The 22,586-nt window shown below is 40.8% G+C and overlaps 1 protein-coding gene across 2 annotated transcripts in view; it reads left to right on the forward strand.

Moving 5' to 3' along the window:
- LOC311258870 (contactin-associated protein-like 4) overlaps positions 1–22,586 on the forward strand; it is a 127,143-nt gene that overhangs the window by 60,633 nt on the left and 43,924 nt on the right. The window contains exons 6-10 of one of the 2 annotated variants that reach the window (XM_084355519.1): positions 4,540–4,739; positions 4,921–5,067; positions 7,269–7,536; positions 10,660–10,809; positions 14,029–14,200. In XM_084355519.1, coding sequence (XP_084211645.1) covers positions 4,540–4,739; positions 4,921–5,067; positions 7,269–7,536; positions 10,660–10,809; positions 14,029–14,200 — 937 coding nt within the window. The remainder of the gene's footprint in view (positions 1–4,539; positions 4,740–4,920; positions 5,068–7,268; positions 7,537–10,659; positions 10,810–14,028; positions 14,201–22,586) is intronic. The other variant, XM_084355520.1, reaches the window with a different exon arrangement.

Consider the following 22,586-nt stretch of genomic DNA (forward strand, 5'->3'; position numbering starts at 1 on the left):
TTGCCGAAACCATAATTCATGCACATACAAAGCAGCGAGGTAGCATTTCTGGCTGCGATGAGCTCAGCACTTGCTCGCTTGTCAAGTTGAGTTTTGAGACTTTGGAAGCAGGGACAGTGGCTGACATCTCTGTAAATAACGACCACGAGTTTGACAGCTTTTTTGAAGCTCTAAATATTTCCCGGTAATCCTCACTGAAGCTTTGAAACCCCAACAATGGTATTCGGGACAGCCCTAGTTTCTGCAGGTATTTCTGAATAGAAACGAGTTTGGTGAGATTGTACCTCTCTCCCTGCTTCCTTCTATCCCCCACACTAACCTCCGTGTGTCACTCACTTTCTGCCTTCCGACAATAAAAACAGAATATTGTTCAATTCCTACTTGTTGGGAAGGGGTGCAGAGTATTAATTCCCTGGTGGTATTGTCTGTCTGTCAGCGGTAGAGAGGTCTTATCAGTAGAAGCCATCTGTCTGACACCAGCTCCCTGAGTGACGCCTGTCACATCTCCCTGCTAGACCCGAGCCGATATTCAACAAACTGCTCAAAGAACTCTGGTAGCCAGGAAAGAAAATAAACAGTGCTCAGTTTTGTATCGGAGCAGAGATTAGATTGAGCTATGATAATCCAGTGATACAGGCAATACAGAGCGCTGTCACTGCATGTTTCTGTTGCTGTCTCGGACTTGTTTCCCTCCCTGGCTGCCTGACTGCCCCCTTTCTCTCCCTGCCTTTTCTATTTTCCCCTCTCCCTCCATTGTTATTTATCACAGCCTCTCTCACATGTCGCCCCAATTCTGCCCCAGCTCGATTTTTATCCAGAGGCGATTATTTGCCTTTTTCAATTGCATGCTCTTTGTCTCTCTCTTTCACACACACACACCCTCCCTCCCTCCCTCCCTCCATCACTCTCTCCCAGGAGTTTGCGCTCGGCAGACAGTGTAATTTAGATCAATAGCTTGGAGCATCCACCCTGAGCCACAGCATGCTCCTCCACAGTCAGCTGTTGGCTGGAGAAGAGAAGAGAAGAGAAGAGAAGAGAAGAGAAGAGAAGAGAAGCTCAAACTAGTAGAGCAAAGATGAAACCCCAAGATTTAGATGCATTATCTCCATAGCTCCAGACTGTGGGCAATTCTCTGAGGCTCTTCATGCTTATCTTCCCATTTGGCAACCTGATCCTGTCGGTCCCGGGGCCTCTTTAACAGTGATACATGTCGCATCATGAGGAAAACAACAGAAGAGCTAAAATGGCTAATGATGGTTAACACTTTGGGGATATGTGTCACTGAAAAACACACAAACATAAAGAGCTCAGCTGGTGCAGATGTGTGTAACATCCATTAGCTTAAAGTAATGATGAAAACAGACGGACATGCAGACACGCAGATGGACCAAAGAGTGGCACACAAACAAATAAATATCACAGTCAGACACCCTATCTATCTCCCCGTGGCCGTCCAAGCAGTCGGAATAATTTGGCTGCCTCATTAAGATTTATGTCCACTATCCAAAACCATCTAATTTCCTCTCTGCTTTACATTTATCAAAATGTCAGTTGACTATAATGTAGCCCACTGCTTCATAATTCAGTTCAATTCTGAACTGTCACCGGGAAGCTGTAATACACAGCAGTAAATACAAAGAGGGCTCGTGTGTCCTGCTCCAGTGCACTCTGGACGAACGGTGTTAAGTATTGCTGACTAAATTAGGATGGCGTCGGAGAGGCGTGCAGGGTAAGCTGCATGTTAAGTGAAAACCTGTAGTTTTCTCTGTATCCTCACAATAATCTGTGGATGCTGGCTGTGTTCTTCTGTGCGATAAAACACTGAATATTTCAGATTGTACAGTGACAAAACATCAGCAGGATCACAAATGTTTTCACTAATCACACAGAGCGGCAGCAGCTACAACCTGATCTTCCCCGGAGGCGTCTGCAGAGCACAGTTGAAAAGAGATGAATCTCTCAGGACAAAGTGTGCCAGTTGGCAGAGAAAATAGAGGACAATGAATTGTGGTGATTACTGTTGCATTTGCTTAATCTATTCTTCTTTTTCTACAGTGATTTACAGCGAGCCCCCAGGAGTTTCTGCTGTAAACAGCCTCACACGAGTCTCCTACGGGACTCTAACTGTAACACATTTTCAGTTTCTTTACTGCTCATTCGCTCTGTGTGCAGCAACAATACAGCATCTATCTCAAAATCAGGAGATGATAAGCTACAAACAAAGTTACATATTCAATATGGTAATGGAAATAATTGGTCGCTCTGTGGGGTAATGGGATATGGTTAGCGATGGCAACAATGTGCTGAGCTCGTAGTACGCAGACCCTGAATCTATTGTTCAGCAGCTAGCTGACTTAGTAGCTCAAAGCTCATAGATCTGAGCCGCGGAGCGAGTTAGCAGCAGCTGCAGTGAGAGTCTCGTTCAGAGGCTAACCAAAACACAAAGCTCACAGCCCCTGAGCCAGGCTAACTCAGTTAGCACGAAGCAAACACCGTCAGCAATGAGCAGTAACTTTCGCAGTGGGTAGCCTTTTTGGACTGAGGTTTGTTTGTGTTAATATGATTGTGACACTAGAGAACTTATGGAAAGTAGCCGCTACCACGCATCTCGAAGGTGGCCAGTGAGAGCTGTGGGGCTGTTTCATGTATTTTGGAGCAGTGGCTCTGGAAGGAGGTGGTGGGATTTTTTCTTTTGGATACTTTCAAAATGTAGCTTGCTCTTTAATCTGCTTTTTTGATGATTCAACTATTCCATCTGTAAAATGTAAAAAAACAAACAAAAAAGAAACCAATTCAATTGGCATCTTCAGATCCATTGTTTTGTCCAATCAACAGTTCAAAACCAAAGATATTCAGTTTAATGCCAAGGGAAAAAGAGTAATGGAGCTCACTAATCTGCAAGTGATTTGATTTATCACATTTTGGAAGCTGGAACCAGACAATCTTTGGCATTTTTTTGCTTGAAAATTACTGAAACACTTATTTATCAAAATAGTTGGGCCATCAGTCAATCAACTAATTGTTTCAGCTTGATATATAACTGCGTATTATATTGTATTGCTGATTTTAAACAATTTATAAATGTTATCAGGTGTTCTGTGGTATGTGTAACCAGTTGTTTCAGTCAGCGTATTGTCTGTTTTTTATGTATGTATTCCCTCTGTTTATGAACATGCTTTGGCGACATGTTTTTTGATCCAAACATCATGCAAATAAAGCCGCAGAGAATTGAACTGAAGAGACGGAGAGACACCTGACACAGCAGGGACATGAATATATATCACTCTGCTGTTTCCTTTTTTCCCCCCAGTTTGTGTTATGGTAATAAACTCAATTCCCTGCTGTGACTAAAACTGAGAATTGGTTTAGTGAAAGTACATTATTTTTACAGCCAAGCTGTATTTCAAATAGTGACACCACGTGACGCTGGAATGCTGAAACAATTATAACAGTCTGTCTCCTGATAAGACCTGTCATTGTCGTCCTTCATAAACAGATTTAGAGCTCGAGCAAAGAGCCATAATGGAGCAGCAGACAGAATATGATAAGGTGATATTGCCCCAGGGAGCTGTCTGGAACAGTAGACTCCTGGAAAGTGGAAACTGGTGTTGAGCGCAGACTCCTCAGATTAAAGACAAGAACATTCAATATTAGCCTACTCAGTGTGGATAAATCGAGCAGTTATTGCTCACAGGCATGCGGAGGATGAGAGGGGGAATGAGGGGGATTAAGACTGACACAGAGTAAGAAAGAGAGAGGGGGTTTCATGAATGAAAGTTAAGTGTTTCTATAAATGTTTGACCTCGCATTTCGTTTATTGATCGCTCGCCTTCTATTTCCACTTATTCAAGCTGTAACCAAATATGTAATTTCATTAAATGTCCCAATCATCAAAGGAATGCTTCATTTGAGAATCTATCTATCTATCTATCTATCTATCTATCTATCTATCTATCTATCTATCTATCTATCTCCTTCTGTTGTAGCTCCCTCTGTCAGCAGAAACTCTTCTCTCTCACAACACGTTTGGGGATGCAGACATGGATTCACCAGTTTGGACCTGCTGGTGTTGGGCCTGTCATTAATTATGTCCTGCTGTCATTTTGCAGCGTCATCATTTATCGCGGTGGGTCCTCCTCCCTTACAGCATATGTGCTCTAATGAGACGGGGTGACCTCGGTGACCTGCTCCCTGTTAGGAACAAAGATGAAAATATTCCACTGAAGCTGCAACGTTTCAGCGACTTTTTGTTTAGATCAATCAAACATGAACCTTCCTTCAGGTTCAACTGCTCAACGAAATAAGTGAAGTGCTTTCTAATGATTTCTTCAGGCAGGTTTGTCCTTGTTAAGAATGCATTATGGAGGAGGAGGATGCTGACCTTGTAGTGTTTTTGAGCTAACTCAGAAATGAATCAAAGTTTCTCAGCGGGAAGCGCAGATAAGAGGATTCCTGCATTACCTGGAGTCACTGCGCAGCCATCAAACGCACCATCATGGCAACAAAATCGTTTCTTTTTCATTCTCACCCCCGTTGTAGGTGTGAGTTCATCCTCCGGCGGGCAGCTTCTTGTGTCTCTGGGAAGTCTGCTGGATGACCAGCACTGGCACCATGTGAAGCTGGAGCGGCTCAGCACTCATCTCAACCTCACCGTGGATAAAAACACTCAGCAGGTCCACATACCAGCTGAGCTCAGCCACTGGGACATTCACCAGGTGAAACATACACATTTTAAAGAGGTACTCTGTTCAAAATCTCTTTGTAGTCTCACTCTTTACAGACTATCGTATGGTAGCTCTAATCATTTTCAATTCATGTTAGTTACCTTTGAATCCAAATGTTTACTGTTTTAGGTGTGTTTATGTATTTTTCTTTTTTTTTTCTTTTTACATATATCACATGTGTTGTTTCCTTGTGCAGCTGAGCCTGGGAGCTGTCCAGAGCCACGGACTGCAGAAGCCCATCCTTTCCAACAGGAACTTCCATGGCTGCCTGGAAAACCTGCTCTACAACGACCTCAACCTGATCTACCTGGCTAAGAAGAACAACCACCAGGTGTCTGCTGTGGTGAGTCATTGTGTTGCAGCATCTTTGGAACATCCATAAACAACTAGTGCAGTGCCCGTTCAAAATGTGCCTGTTCGATTGCTCGGTCGCTGCAGCTTTCTCGAGAACAGCTCTTCCAAACGACTTCATGGTCCACACTGATTGCAGAGGGCTATCAAAACATTAACATTAAAAGTGAAAGTAGCTGATGTCTCAGCCTGGCCTCGTAGGTGGTAACTCATATTCACTTTCAGCTGTTTTCAGGAGAACGTTTCCTGATTGAATGATGAAATGACTACATGACAGGTGACTTTTATTGTAAACGATTTATACGAAGTTAAGCATGTTTATCATTGTAATAGCAGAGCTTTGTTAGCGGGATTCCTGGTCAATACCACAGAAGAAGGCAGCTTCCTTTACCTGCTACTCAACATAAGGTTGCCATTAGTTAAAGCAAAATTATGTAGATTTTGGCATTTTGTGCGATTCGGCACTGCAACAACTTTCTTTATATTGAAAGTGTTGTTTGTTGTCTAAATTACAACAAATCGGCACTGCACTTCCTTTGGTCCCCAGCAACAAACCTGCCTGAAAGTATGAAGTAGATCGGATGAACAGTTCTCGAGACATGCAAACCACAGACAGACCAAAAGACAGACAGACAGAGATTACTTTCTTTATAGCAACATGGAATAATACCATGCAGTACATATGTAGTATAATCAGGGAAATTTACTTTTAAGTATCAAAACTAATTGAACTCGATCCAGAAAAATAACTGCTCTGATTGTTACATTATATATGTTTCATATATATAGGGATATTTTAGTGTCTCACTTGATTGTTTATCCTGTGACATATCAGAATTTTTATTTTGCGTTTTGTGATATTTTTTTTTGGTCCCCGAATATAATGCAACACATTTCATTAGACTTTTATTGCACATCCATGCACATGCATATATGTACCCATATCCCAATATCCCTAACTAATTTTGAGTGGTGTACTACTGTATAGCATTAGATTATTATTACTAAGCAATCATCTTACTGTTGTGGCAAAATTGTTACCATGGACTGAAACTAATAATTATTATGGATTATTTTGCTGACTGTTTTCTTGATTAAACTGACTCAAACAATTGTCAAAATAGTTGCCGAGTGGACATAGATAAGATAAGAGTGTTGCCTTGTAAATCTGTTGATGACACCAGCAATTCACTCTTTTGTCCTGTAGTTTCTCAGTTGTTAACACTCTTTATCTGCATTATAATCTAATGCTGTCATTCTAAGAAACTTGAGAACAAGTCGACTCTTTTGTTCACTCCAGACTTTTCGTCCTCTTCCTCCCACTATTTTCTCCTCTCCCCTCATCAGTGTCGTTATTATGCTAACGGTCACTGTCATGATTATTATTGTCATTAACATTATTTTCATCATCTGTATCACCATCCTCTTTATTTTTCATACCCGCCATCATCATCATTATTGCCATTAGCATCATCATAATCTCCTTCATTATCATCACCGATGTCATCGCTCGCACATTTCCGAGTTAGAGAGCCCAAAGCAAAAAATTCTAAAGGAGAGAAGTAGAAAGTTAGAGAAGAAAAATGAATCAGGGACGGAAGATTAATGAAAATGAGGGAAAAACTGGTACATTAGACATCACAGAAAACTTATTTAATATGATTTTTATGTTTGCATGATAATGGGAATCAATGCACAATTTGTGGCTGACATTATGCTGTTTAAGAGAGTTCCCTGAATACATTATAAAAAAAACACTAACTACATCATGTATCCTTTTCGTGCTGAATATCTTTATTTCCCCCCCATAGGTTATTTCGTTTTTCTGATGTTTTACAGAAATTTCAATCATGCTAATGCGTCTGTACTTTGGATTGAACTGCAGCGCTTCTGAAAACAATTGTTCTAGTCTGACATCAGTTTATCCATTCTATCGTTTCGATTTTGGAGATGTGAAACGAATAATGAATGTGGGTACAAACGCTGTGTGACCCTGATGCTTCAGGTTTTCAGCTGTTTTTAGCTGCTCAGCTGATATCAATATGTTAATACAGGTGTCCTTTTTCAGAGAGCTGATGAGACCTCTGTGACATCTAGTCAAACCGAGTCAGCCTCCGCAACTAATGAATATTCATGTTTTATTATCTCTTTCATAATCATTTCTCTCTCCCCCTTCCCGCCTCTCTCTCCCAGGGCAATGTGACCTTTTCTTGTGCTGAGCCAGTTTCGGTCTCTGCGACGTTCACCGACTCCCACAGCTTCCTCCAGTTGCCAGGGCTGACAACGTGGTCATCAGGGGTCGTCTCCGTGGCGCTGCAGTTCCGGACATGGAACAAGGCTGGGCTTCTCTTGACCTTCGACCTCCTGCAGCAGGAGGGCATGGTGTGGCTGTACCTGAGCGAGGCCAGACTGCGCCTACAGATCAGTAGAGGTGGCAGGGCTCAGCTGGAGCTTAGCGCAGGTCGGTCCAGTCATTACATTACGAGTTTGGCATTTGTTTTTGTTCTGTTGTATAACAGAGATGACATAACATGTTCTCATAGCTCAGATTTAAGCCACACACATGACACCAGCAGTGTTTATTCTGTTCAAGCAGAAGAACTAGAAGTGATTTGCAGCAGGGCTTGAACACTAAAAGCACAACGCTGAACCGGCCAAATTTCCAATGGAGAAGTGGCTGTGCTGAGCTCTTATTTACATTCAGATGCAGACGAATGACAAATCAAAGGAAAAAATTTAATACTGTGGCTCTGTTATGCTGTGGAGGGCCTGTTGCTGATGTGGTTCTGGATGGGAGTGGTCTCTTCCAGGATGACAATGCCCCCCTCCATAGGGCAGTGAATGGTTTTATGGGTAAAATGATGTGAAACAAATGGTACGGCCTTCACAGACCCCAGTTTCATTGTCCAGTTTCCCCTCTTCCTTTGCTTTCCACTCTGAATGCTCTTGTACAATGACCTATAAGTTAGAAATATAAAAGTACAAAAATATAAGACATATGTGGACTGTTCACAGAGTGGCTGCTGCAGCACTACATTTTCGCTGTAACCAATGAAACTGGCTACATCAGGTATGGGAGCAGCACATAAGTGGGGTATATATGCTAAGGAGACCCACTCTACATGTGTAAAAATAAACTAATCTTCAATTAATATTTTCTAAGTATGCACAAGTGCCGGTAAACAGGAGATGACTCTAGCTGGCTTCAACTTTGGGAACTTTATCACCCTGCCACATTTAACATTCAGCTGATGGTTGCTTAGTAACTATAAAAAGCTTGCTGTGGTCTGTAGATGTAACGACACATTCCCCAAAATAAAAGTTCATCATCTTGTTGTGCCTGTGACTCACACAACTTTACGTTTTGGTGTGCTGCAGGTGTAGCCAGTCAAAACAAATATATATATTCTGCTGCACATCAGCTCTGTGAACGGTCTGCATAGGTGACGTGACCAATGAAGCCAGAGCTTAAATATTTAGGGTCAAAGTTTCATCTCCATGGCTCACATGCTAACTCTGGGGCTTTGAATCACATGTCAGGTTTGTTGATTTGTCAGCAGCATTACACAAAAACTACCAAACGGATTTCCATGAAACTTGGATGGAGGATGGGTCTTGGTGCAAAACCCCATTAACTGTTGGTGCGGATCCAGATGAAAGGATGGATCCAGGATTTTTTTCTTACTTTCATTAACGTTGTGCGATTGGTTCGTTTTCGACATTTTTGTTTATTTCTCAGAGAATAATGCATGGGTCTTGATAGACAAATGTTTCCCATATATAAGTGGCTGGTATCTATGAGTGAGTGCAATTTGATGTGGATCCTAATTAACATCAATAATTCTTCCACATCACAATGGAGATTATGATTCCATCTGCAGTGTTTTGTTGTCCTTGTGGTTGGTTGTTACAGATCCGTTGATACTAATTTACGGTTAAGCAGGGTGGTTAAGATTTTGAGTGATACAGGGATATCAAGTTTGATATTGGACCATTCCAATTTGCTCTTGTTTGGTCACATGATATCAGGTGGTCATACGTAAACGAAAGTTGTAATCCCTATAAAACTTCCTCTGCAGTTCAAGACTGTCCGATGTGTTGAAGGCTCCAATAAAATCTAATGAGCTCATGACATTTTGTCAAATCAAAATGTGGCTTCTGGCTTATTATAACCTTGAGATGTCTTGGCTACTTAGCGTAACAGTATTGTAGGTATTACACTCAGACTTATCTTGTTGGTGAAGGTTGTCAGTCATCCAAGTCATGGTAACTCTAAGTGCTTCAAGAGGCTCACCTACCAGAGATCCTACTAGTAGCTACAGAAAGAAGTCTATAGAATATCTACAAAAACTGGAAAAGGACAAAGCCTTTGACAGGCCATTATATTGCCAATTGTACCCCAGGGAATCCATTCCATGCATTTATGGACTCCCCAAGATACACAAAGAAGGAGCACCACTCAGACACATCAGCATCAGCATCAACTCAGTTACCTATAACATATCCAAGCTCTTAGCCAGTATCTTAGCTCCTTTGGTCGGTAACACTCAACACCACATCAAAAACTTACAGGATTTCTCCAACAAGGTGAGAGAAATAACACTGGACTCAGACGAAACAATGGTTTCCTTTGATGTCACCTCACCTTTTACATGCATTCCAACTCAAGAAGTGGTAAAGAAACACCTGCTACAGGACAGCACTCTGTCCAGCAGAACCAACTTCATCCCAGACCACATTTGTGCCTTACTTGACCTCTGTCTGATGGCCACCTACTTCTAGTACAGTGAAGGTTTCTACAGACAGAAGCATGGCTGTGCCATAGGCTCACCGGTGTCCCCAATAGTGGCCAACCACTACATGGAAGAAGTTGAGGGCAGAGGGAAGTGGAAGCCTTCACAGAACATATAAATGCTGTGGACCTTAACATCAAGTTCACGCAGGAAGATTTCAGAGGAGACAGACTGCCCTTCTTGGACTGTGCAGTACACATTGAAGAAGACAGAAGCCTCAACACTGAGGTGTACAGAAAACCTACACACACACAGAATACTTGCTGTTCGACATCACCCACTGGAATGACCGTCTTTGAACAGAGGAGGTGGCCTAAGACATTACTTATCACCCACCTACAATGTTGTACTGAGTTCTCTCCCCAGACAGCTTAACAACCACTCACACCTGGGCTCACCTAGCCCTAGCAACCCACATGAAGGCCAGTTGGGTCAACGACCCACAAGTGGCCCTAATGACTCTGAAACTCCCAGCTCACACGTGTCCTTAACGACTCTAACTGAAGAAGCCTCTTGGATGAGAGGTGAAACGTCTTCAAGAAACTGAAACAGGTCCAGTTACCTACGATACAGCACTTAGAACTCAGACTTATCAATTATCTTATCTCAGCAAGGCTCAAGCACCATTGAGTTTAACAAACTAAAAAACAAACTCATGATCCTGATTTGCAGCCAAACTCAAACAACAAAGAGCATAAAATCAATCATAGGTCACAGTAAAGATTTAAATGTTCACAAACTAAAACGGTTTGACTAATTTTGCATGAATTCTTGTCTCTGTGTGCAAACAGGTTCAGGTCTGAATGATGGTCAGTGGCATTCTGTGGAGCTGAACTCCAGACAAGATCACCTGAGCATCACAGTGGACAAAGACGAAGGAGCCACCGCTCACGTCAGCATCCCACTTCCTCTGACCGCAGACAGTCAGCTCTTCTTTGGTGGTAAGAAGACATGTCAGAAAACATGCGTCATGTGTGTGGGCCTTCCCTTGACAAATATGTTAAATTGCAATTGGAAGTGTTTTGCTGTGAAAGTTGAAAACTGCTGACATGGACGTTCAGGACTGGTTAAAATTCATGGAGGTACTTCGGTAATAATTATCATCTCCAGATCTCTTTGGAGGTTTAGTGCCACCCAGAGAGGGATGAAGTCATAAAGCTGCTTAGTCTCTCCCTCTCCGCTCCCTCCTCCTCCTCCTCTTTCCTCTCACTTTCTTTGACGTCTCCTTTCTTCTAGTGATATTTCTCCTCTACTTTGTCCTGCCTCTTTGCCAGTTTCCTTTTTGCTTTTTGCTCTTCCGTCCTTGATGCATTCCTCTCTCAGCAATCACTTTCCTTTTTAATTTCCTCCTCTCCTGTCTGTGCAGTGCTTCTATTACGTTCCCACTCCCACCAGTCTACACATACACTTGTACACTCACACACAAATACAGCATGTAGATATATACAAGTCACGTGGTAGTCCACCTGTAAGATTGTAGAACAAAGTCAAGGACACAAAGAATTACACTGGTTTTGTTTACAGTTCTTGGTTCTTACTTAGAATTATACTGACACAGCCCGAGTCCTATGACTTAATGCAATAATACCAGTTTTCAAAAACTTCCTCCTTGTGTCATTGTGGTTGTCAAAAGGAAAACAGCTACAACAAAAATTTTCTTTTGAGCTCCTGAAATTTAAAGCGACAATAAACAGTGACTCATCTTTCCTCTCACCTCTGCTGGGAGGTGTCGAACTGTGCGCCTGATGGGCTGACTGTAATTAGAGCAATGCAGAGCCTTCCAGGACCATCCAGGATCAATCTCTAGCACGAATCACAGATGGATGAGACACGGAGCTCATTTACATGCTTTGGCAAAGAGTGGTTTGAATGACAGCCTCCTCAGGTCTGCCTATGCCATCATTACATTGAGATCATGAAGTGGAGACAGAAGTGCCTCTGAACTTAAAAATAGCTAAAAAAAAATTGTAGATTCTGCAGTAATCTTGGGATAATAAGCCTCTTGCCCACATTAAATCTTAACATGCAACTCTCAGCAGCCATCCAGGTAATGCCCCCCGGGCAGTTATATCGGGCTAACGAGATCAGGTCCCTGTCTAAATGAATAGGGAGAGGAGATCTGCCGATAGTCCAAATATTGTTTACTCAAGTAAAGTACATTTCCTTGTGTAAAAAAAAGTACTGATTCAACTTCTTACTAAGAAGGTACAAGCTCTGAAATCTACTCAAAGTATCAAGTAAATAGTTTCCCTCTGAAGGACATTTCTACCGGCCATTTCTATGGAAAGCTAACTGGACCTTATGTCATATTAATATAATTCAAAGACATAAACGTAGAATCAGTAGAATTTGTCCGAGCCATTGAGGAATGATGTAAAATAAAAATTGTCAATAATTCCCCTCAAATGCATTAAAACTATAGTAACAAGTCTGCTTTGTTGTCAGATACTTGTGGTCAAATGTGGGGGATAAGGTAAAAAGTTGTCAGAAAATAATTATTTAAAGAGGTCATATTATGCTAATTTTCAGGTTCATGCTTTTATCTGGGAGTCCTAGTAGAACAGGTTTACATACTTTAATTTTCAAAAAACACATTATTTTTCTCATATGGTGCATTGCTGCAGCATTCCTTTTTTTACACTGTATCTTGAACGCTCAGTTTTAGCAACAGAGTGCGACATCTTGCCTCTGTTCAATCTTTGGTGAGAGTTGCGCATGCGCATTACTTAAGGGGCAGGATGTAGCCAATTAGAGGCAGAGTAGGGCGGGTCATGCAGAGCAAAGTAGTGTGATCAAAAATAACGCAGCTATAGCAGTAGCAACTGTATGTCTGCTGACTGACTGAGTGTATATATTTTATAATAAATATATAGAAATATATATTATTTATATAACACCTGTTACATAGTGACACGCAGAAGTTACGAAAATAAAGGCTTGACTCTAAACCAGGTGTTTCAGGCAGTGCAGGAGCAGTGTTTTCTGTGGGACAGTAAAGCCCTTTGGCGTGGACTTTGCAGACCTTTTACATGCACAAAAATGGAAAGGCACAATATGGCCTCTTTAAGTTAAGTACAGTTACCTGAAAAATCTGCTTAAGAACAGTAACAAAGTATTTGTACTTTCCTACTTCTCAACTCTGGGGGAGAGAGCCAGAACGTCTCTTTCAATGGTCACTGAGACATAAAAACTGCATGTATAGAATCACTAGTCAGATCTGATAGAAAAAATAAAAACACTTCAAAAGTTTGATGACTTCCCCAAAATAACTTTTCTTTTTTTTCCCCTACAGGCTATACTTCTACTTTGCATGCGCACACTTTCACCACGACAGCTCATCTCACCAGAGCACTTGAGCAAACGCAAGCTTAATGTCAAATGTTTGAATAACTGCACCTTTCATGGTAATCCTGTGTATTAGCATGATATCCTCTTCTTCCATACCTATAAGAAGTCCGTCTGCAGCCTCACCAAATTGGTTAAAACTGTTGTCAATCTCAACTGTGCGCTCACATCAGTGCAACACGACTGGTTAGGCTGTGGGAAGTTGTGGGATATATGCCATACAGCTGCCATCTCAGGCATTACAGACTTTTATATCCAAATGCATTAAAGCACTTACCTTAAAATAACAGTTCCAAATCATTTTGAACAAGCCTACTGTATTAAAATGGGCCCAGAAAAGTCACCAGCCATTATCGATCATAATCAGTCAGAAGAATTTAAGAGGTTAAGAGGTAAGATGTATATTTTTGACCCAGCAGATTTGGTCATTTTCAGAAGACCCATACTAAATTCAGATTTGAAGCTAACTTCATGAATGTCTTTTGTGACAAAGTAGTTTGTGTTCCTCTCGTTCCATCACAGAAACATGAGAGCTGTAGAAACCATTGAAACTGGAGACTGCGATGATACACATTCTTTACAAGTGGAAGTGAACTTTTGACTGTGACTGTATACAACAATAAATACTATATATTGATTAAAAGACATTTAACATTTCTTTAGGTTCACACCAAAACAATAAAAAGCTAAGCTCTAGAAAATATGTAAGAAGCTAGAATCAGAGAAGACTTTTTTCCCCCTAAACCTTTATTTTAACCGGCTGAACAACTATTCATCCTGATCATTGATTAATATTTGTGTGTTTCCCTCTTCAGGTTGTCCTGTTCAGAAGAGCAGTCAGGAGTGCAGGAACCCCTTCAGGGTGTTTCAGGGCTGCATGCGTCTGTTGACTCTGGATAACCAACCTGTTGACCTGATCAAGGTGCAACAAAGGCTGCTGGGAAACTACAGCCACTTACAGATCGACATGTGCGGCATCATCGACAGGTTAGTGTCCTGAAGTACCATCTTAACTGTTTTCTTCACTGCTGTCAAACCCACACATCCCAATGAATGTGATGCTACACAGGCTGATACACAAGTTTTGTGTCATCACTTCATTTCTGTTTTTGTCTTTTTGCGCACAACTTTTTTCAAGATTTTCTTCTGCTTTGTGTGCTGCTTTGGTTTAAAGTGATTCATTATGGGATTTGTGAAAACAGTGACAGGATTTTTGATTTAATTGCTCCTGGTTTGGATGACATGTTTAAAAATCATATTATAATACATTATGCAGACACAGTTTCTCTTTTTTCCTCCTCAGTGTGATCCACAGATGGAAATTTTATTTCATGGGTTGCTGTTCTCTTTGAAGTCAGTTGAGTACCTGTAGATGCTCTCAAGCTACTTTTGTTGATTCAACAAGGCTCATTAACCAAACATTGTGAATGTCACTCTGTTCTCTAGCTACAGTAACATGAAGGCAGTACAGTATGCTGTCTACATACATACACACGTTTTTACCACAAACTGGCAACAACAAGACTCTTGACGCTGATTAAACACAGAAACCATGTGATTCTAACGGCCTTATATTGACTCACAAACCTTGTTAGACAAAGACATAAACAAAACAAACATTTTGGACCCAACAAACATTTTAAAATTATTATTTCACAATCACAATAATGTTTTTAAGGAAAAGAGATACTCTTATTCAGGACCTTTCTACAAGCTCTGTAGATGTATTATTTTTTATAAATGATTTGTCTACATAAAAATGTCATTGGTATGGCCTCCTAGTTAAAGGTAAAGGTAAAACAACGTTTTTAATCTTAAACCAACACCAAGGCAGAGAGCTGCTTATTATAGGAATGCACACACTTGACGGCAAAATACAGCTAATCAAGTCATCTGGTGAAAATGTTCGTATTGGCATATGTCAGTTTTTCACGCAGCCCTAACATTAAGTCAGTATTCAATACTCGATAGCATGTTTAATCTACAGCTGAATACAGTCTCCAAAAAATACACTTTTTACTTTCACCTTTTTGGTGTTATACATTTTCAATAGTAACAAAAGGGCTTGGGTGAAGACACAAATAGACAAAGTAATAGCCATACTCAATAGCACTCAGACCACAACTCGCCAAGGGTATAATCAACCTGCCAAACAGACAGACAGACGCGGCACTGATTGGCTGTCTGGTACTTTGGACAGTTCCCTTTGCTGCTGACTAACTGCAGGATCAGGACCCTGGAGAGCTGCAGTCTGGACTCTCAGCTCAGAATCTGCTGCATTTTCAGGCATATTTATATCCTTTAGAAGATTCATATAATATAGATGTGTGCAGTACATTTAGTTTTAATGAGTGTGTTGTGAGATTTGAGGTATGGCACAAAAATCCAGACAGGTAGAAGTAGAGTGCTGAGGTGAAAGAAAACTGCATTTGCCTTGAATCCTCACCACCTTACATTATGATTAAAGGGATGTCAAAATATAATCTGACAGTTTGCTGACTAACTTTTTACAAGAGGAGAAGTTCAGAAAGAGGATAAATTCTTATAATCCACACTTCAATTTATGTAAGTTTCCAAATCTGAACCTTCTCTTGGGCGGTTAAATCACTTGTTTATAACACGGGATGAGAAATCCCCCCCTGAGGTACAGGAGAAATCAGGGATTGAAACGAAGCACCAATAGCCATCTAGTAATCCAAAACTCCTATTTTTGGGCATTTAACACGGTGGCTACATCTCCTTAGGAGAGGCTTTCTGTATAGCCTAAGTGGATTAATTCCCTCTGAGAGGCAAATGTATTTTGACTTAAGGTGATTATCAGTGGCAAAAGTCATAGGAGGAGGTTCTTACTAAGTTTTTCATGAAGAGAAAAGACTTTAAGAATATCTCAACAGGACACAGCTATATTATTAGGGATGTTAGTGTTTACCATTGTTCGCAACATACTCAACGCCTCCTCTGTTGACAATATTAAAAACTTCCACCAAACTTTCCAGTGTGTAGTCTTTAGGGGGATCTATTGGCAGAAATGGAAACCCGTCAAATATGGCCACTTGGTCCGTTGCAAACTATGATGTTTTACCTACTGCTCTAGTGTCAGTTTTCTGTTTTTTTAAATAGCATGTGTCCTGCTCGTGAAGATATCTGTTATTGAACAGCATTTAGCGGCACTTTACTCGTTAACTTCTCTTTTTTCTCTCTCAGCTCTGAAAAACAAAAATCCCCAAAACATCGACTTCATGTATTTCATTTACATGGAATAACGTCCATGTAATTCAATTACATAAGTTCTGCATAAAGTATATAATCTAATCAAAGTGTTTCTATTGCGTTGAAGTTAGAGTTAGGGTTAGGGTTAAACTGGTTAAACTCCAGGCCACCTGGAAATCTCCCAGTACTCCCGAAAGGCCAGTTAACGCCTTGCTATGAAGTTTCTGAACTTACTTCTCCCTCGCGCCGACATCTCTCCTCACTTTGTAAGTGTATGTTTTGAAGAGAAATAAATTAAGCTGTCAGAGAGCAGTAATTCTGACCTGTTTGCTTCTGTCCTGATCGTGGCAGCTTAATAATACAGCTAGTCAAAACACACACACATCCACAAATAAAAAAAAAGAAACACAGGTCACCAAGAGGTCCTCTCCTCTTGTTGTGTGTGACAGTCTGTTTATCTGAGATTTTATAACACGTCTGCTGCTCACTGTGACTCAGACACTCGCGTCTACTTTCACACTCCTGTGTCTTCCCAAACTTTCTCCCGTGTGTGTGTGTGTGTGTGTGTGTGTGTTGTGGCAGCTTATCCTGGACCAGGTGCAGAGCAGACTGAAAGGATTACCTACCGTTCCCCTCTCTCTCTCTCTCTCTCTCTTGCTGCTTGGCAGACTGCAGTTTTTTGAAGTCTTTGTCGGACATCCCAGTCTGCCTGTTCAGTAATAGTGTGCAGATCGGGGGCGGTGCTTTGCCGTGTTTGTTTAGCCAGAGGCTGTAATAGAAGCCATGAAGACTGGATGCAAGCCCTGTGATCCAAGCTACGTGAAAGGACTGTCACACCGTACAAGAAACTTTTAGATAAGCTGCAAAGTCCTCTTGCTCACTCGGTCCAGTAGTCCTGTGATCTGAGGTGTGGTGCAGTACGCTGTCAGGTTGCATTGCAAATTGTTGATGAAGCTAGGAGCCCTCCGGAGATAAAGTGTTTGCAAAACTAAAAACTTTTAGCCCCGAGAAGATTAATAATAGATTTAGTGAGTGCAGTTCACCGTTTGACCCGATTGTGTTACTGAATCTGTGTTATTTTCTCCCTCTGTGTTCCTGTTTGAGGCGTCACGCGCTGCCCACAGTGAACTGGATAGTTGAGAAAACTCCAACTCCAGCGCTGCTGGAAAGAGTTGCCTGCTGTGGCTGCAGATGTTTCTTGCCAAGAAAAGTTGACTTTCCCCAACTTTTGTCGAGTGCAGTGGCAGTCGGGACAAAACGGGTGCATGCAGAGGCATTTTTCTACCTGCTCCTCTTGTCTGCTCTTACAATGAAGATAAAGTATATTCTCCCGGAGCCTGCATGGGAGAAGAAGTAGCCTGATTGTAATTTGTGCTGTTTTTCTGGGCTTGGTCTCCGATTAATTTACAGGGGAAATTGGGTTTAATAGTTTAATTACAATGTTGATGATTAGTCTCCAGGTGACAGTTAATGCTGAGGAGATTTAAAATAATCATGTTTTTAATAGTTTTTCCTGTTTTAATCATGATGGATCTGCAGGACTGTACAGTTGGGGAAGGTCCCAAGATGGGATAAAAATCAGAATGATCCCCTGTTTAGAGTTAGATGATAAAGGGTATAACAACACCAGACATGGGGAAACAGCTAGCCTCTCACTGTCTGAAGCACCACTGCATCTTAAGCTCACTCATTCACCTCTCACACTGGCCAAAAAACACACTTAACCCACTAACATCTGGCTTTTGTGTGCAATGTGAATGTATATTATTGGGATTGACTCGCGGATCAATTAACCCTGCAGCAGTCGCGGATATTTATCGCCTCTGGCTCAGCTCGGCTGTGATGTAATCACAGCACCCGGGTGAATGTGCTAATCTACCCTCCTTTTCAGGCGTGATGCTATGACATGTGTTGAAGTTAAGGCTGCTGGGTCGTTAATATCTTTCCATCCGGCCCTGTCAGGCAGTGCTTGAACATCGTTCAGTCAGCGCTGAGTTAAAGATACTGTTGTTAGTGGCTTCCGTGTCGTTTGAGCCCAAGGACGTTACATTAAATCTGGACACAGCATTAGAGGTGGAGCCCCATACAATCCAATGAAGGCTGCTCACTGGTGATGACAGCTGCTTTTTGAAGCCAAAAAAGTTTGTCTTCGCGGGTGTGAAAATGCCTGGATCTTCACTGTTGTGCGGCCCATAGAGCATGCGCACTAGAGACTTCCACAGAGTCTCTAGCTAGCTAACTTCGCCTTAGCGCCCGGCTAACTTGAATGGGGATAACCCTAACCCTTAATTGTGCGGCTCTTCTACACTTTCCACATTTTATTGGACCGAATGGCTCAAGTTATGGCAGTGAAACCAGTCATTTCACGGGGGTTGTGACGCTAATTAAAAAAAAAAAGGTATCCATTGTTTTTTACGTTGTAAGCTTATGGAAAAAAGTCTTTTTGGGCTGCAGTCCATCACGTGACAATGTAATTACACGGTTTGGCCACAAAAGGGGCTTTAAAGCTGTGCTCTTTCTGGGGGCTTGTCTGAGCTCAGTCCGCTGCCTGATTGGTACTGCACATGTGCAACTCATCAGAGATCAGAAAAAATGAGATGTCTCACTCCATCGCAACTCCTGTTATCAGCTCCAGAAGAAACGTTTTAATTCTGAATGTTATTGATTAAGACTTAATAAAACAAGTTTAATGTCTGGATAGAGTCTGATGAGGTGTATGATCTGCTGCTGTTCCCTGTTTTTCTGATGCGGTCGTGAAGGCGAATGGTATAGACAAGGAAAAAAAGGAAAAGAACATATTGACAGCTGCAAGGCTGGGGTGATCCCATCACCGTCTCTTGTTTGTTTAATGTGTACAAATAAAGTTTAAAAACTGTTCATACAATTTGGTTTTTGTAAAGACAGAGCCAGGCTTGCTCTTCCTCTCTGTGTCCTGTCTCTGCACTGAGTTAAGCCAACTGGCTTAGCTTCATTCTTTGTGTAGAGTCATGAGAGAACTCTCTCCCAAAGCATCAACTATTTCTTTGACATAAAAATCTCTGGCTTCTGTGCGCAGTCTCAGCTTTGAAAAGAGCCACAGTAACAATCATGAGAAAGGCTCATGAGAAAAAGTCACTGACAGAGACCGGACAGCATCGGTAACCATAAAACTGAGGAATGTACAAGAAGGGATGGAAATAAATAGACGCGAGCTCATCACTTTGGCATGAAGAAAACAGATCATCCATTGTTATTGACTGCAGTGATTTCAACCAGCATCCTTTTTTCTTTCCTTTGTCTTTATTGTGTGAACACAGCCTCTCTTACAGTCTCTCAGTCTCCTGACCTCATTTCCTCAGGTTCACCGTCCACATACAGCTGATATCCAGTCACTGCCTACAGCCCTCTGCTGCTCTCTTCATCCATCCCTCCCTCCGTCACCCCCAGCCCTCCATCTGACCTCTTCCTTCCTACATTCACTGCTTTTCTCTCCTTCCATCCTGCACCACCCATGCTTCCTAATTCCTAAATCCTCCATAGGCACCTCCTTTCTTTCATCCTTCTGGACACCTCACTTTGCTCGAGGGGGATTTTGCCTGGGTATGTATATGCTCTCCTTGTGCCTATCTTTGTGTGGACCACTGTGAGTTTTAGACCTCGAGAGTGAGGAGATTTTGGTTAAGCGTGGGGTTAAGGTTGGGAATACAAATGTAGTTTTGATGGTTAATGTTAGGCTTAAGGCAAGGGAATGCATTAAGTGGAGGTGCTCATAAGTGTAGAAGTACACACATGTATGTGTGTGATTGTGTGTGTGGACACCATCTAATAAAGTTTTTCAGGGAGAATGTTTTTCACACCTTGAATCAACAAATACATCCTTCAATTTCACATAAACATAGAGGGCAGCTACAGCAATGACAAACATCTTTTAATAGATTCTTTAATCAATGTTTATTTATTATCGTTCAACAACAGTGTTGTACAATGAAATGTAAGTTGAATACCCTTTATGCTACACATGAAAAAAACAAACGGTATATGGCGCAGTGTTGAATTGAGGAGTCTCACAGCCTGAGGAAAGAAGCTGCTCTGTAGTCTGGTGGTACGGCAGCAGATACTTCTGTATCTTTTGCCAGATGGCAGCAGGGTGGACAGACTGTGGCCGGGGTGGGCGATTTCTTTTAGTATTCTTTGGGCTCTGTAGAGACGCCTCACTTCACTGATACCACTGATGCTCTGTTGATGGGTAATATGAAATTACTTAACAAATGACATTTTTTTATTAGATTTTAGTGACTGCTGCTGTTTTTGTGACTATCTTGTATTCGTTGTCATTTTGATTCCAACTGTTCGCCCACTTATTTATTTTTTTATTTATTTTTATCTCATGCATTTTGACCCAGGGCAGAGGAAGGATCTTGAACGTATTTCTGTTTGTAAGCACTATATTATCACATCCTTTTGTTTTATTTTACATTTTTATTACAACATTTGTTTTGCTCCTGAAGTCAAAGACGAATTTCCACATGAGTAGACAGCAGCACAGTGAACTCATTTATGGTTAATATTGAGTTATGAGTGAAAGTTAACTTTCAAATGTTTGTTTTATGTTATCACAAAATGTGTTCAATCTTGCTCTGTCTTGGAGAAAAAGCAATGTAAATATTGCAGTTAGTATAAGATGCAAGCATAACCCAGGGCTGGTGTAGTTACTGCACTCTGCCTGAGCTTCAGCAGAGTCACTGTGGTCTGTGACAGTCTATGACAGACAGGGATCAGATTACATTGTATACGAGCAAAAATATCTAAAAATAGGTTTACAAAAATGTACAATGACAATTAAGCCTTCTAAATAGGTTATGGAGTACTTCAACTATTGCTTGATTGTTTCTTAATTACTCATACTTTAAACATACAACATTAAAAACAGATATGATGTAATGAGAAATAAAATTGGGTTTATATTTTTTCAGGATGGAGACAAGAAGAAGATTACACTATCTACAGTTTTAGGATCATAAGTCAAATCAGTCATTTCTAATGATTTTTAGGACATGAAAATACATAATAGACTACATAATTAATAAAAAACTAATCACCATTCTACGTGTTTGGTTGGACAGTCAAAAAAAACTGAGAATTTTTTTCTCAGGTTCATTGTCAGCACAGTTATTACATTAGCCTTTTAGGGCAAAATAGATATTTCTATTCTATTTTACTTTTATAGAATACATTTAGTTAGTGTTTGCTAATGTAGAAGGTTACATGAACTAGACCAGTACCCGACCAGTTTCTGAGCAACTGAGCATATTGTTTGTACTCTATACTGCAATCATTTGCTTTTTTGGTTAATGTTTTGCACGTTCCATTGTCTTTGTTTCAAACAATTTCAAACATATTTTTTCCATTTTTAAAAACACACCATTTACTTATTTTTATATTTAATATTCTATTTTTTATTGGATTTTTAAAATGTTATATTAACGATTCTAATTTATTTTTCTTTTCTCTTACTTTATTTATTGTTATGCACCAAAATACTAAGGGCAATTATTTGCATGTGATCTTATTATAATAAAATGATAATATATTATCGAGTGCAGACTATTGAATGGAACAGTGTTTCCCACTCACATAGAATTCACTATATGTGGTCGGCTCACCAGTTATATTATTGTATTCATTTCACAGTCAAGCTCTGCTGTTATTGTGCATTAATGTGCAATTGGAAAGATTTGAAAAAAAAAACATTGTGCTCATTAGTTGTTACTGTAGAAGACAGAATCACTGTTAACGCAGTGCTCCTGTGTGTTGGACATTTTGCCCACTCGACTGAAAATACAAATGAGCTTATTAGTACTCAGCCACAGTTGATCTAATTACATTTGGTGCCAGCTAAATATACAATAAATGAAACTGTTTTGCAGCGAATTCCAATAATAGCTCCGCTCCACCACCACAAATACACTCTCAGCCTGTGGGAAACTTTATGTCCATCGTCCACAACACCAGCTGGATGGATGGCTTTGCTGCTGCAGTTGCATGTTGTGTTGGGATTTTAAAATTGTTAACACAGAACAGATCAGGGTTAAATGTTTGGTCCACAATTCAAAATAAGTAGTTGGTAAGTAGGATCAGTGAAGGCCACAGACTAGGAACTCAAAACTTTATATAAAAAGTTAAA

Source organism: Pagrus pagrus (assembly GCF_965226575.1).
Source record: "Pagrus pagrus genome assembly, chromosome: 6".
In the NCBI taxonomy this organism is placed as follows: Eukaryota; Metazoa; Chordata; class Actinopteri; order Spariformes; family Sparidae; genus Pagrus; species Pagrus pagrus.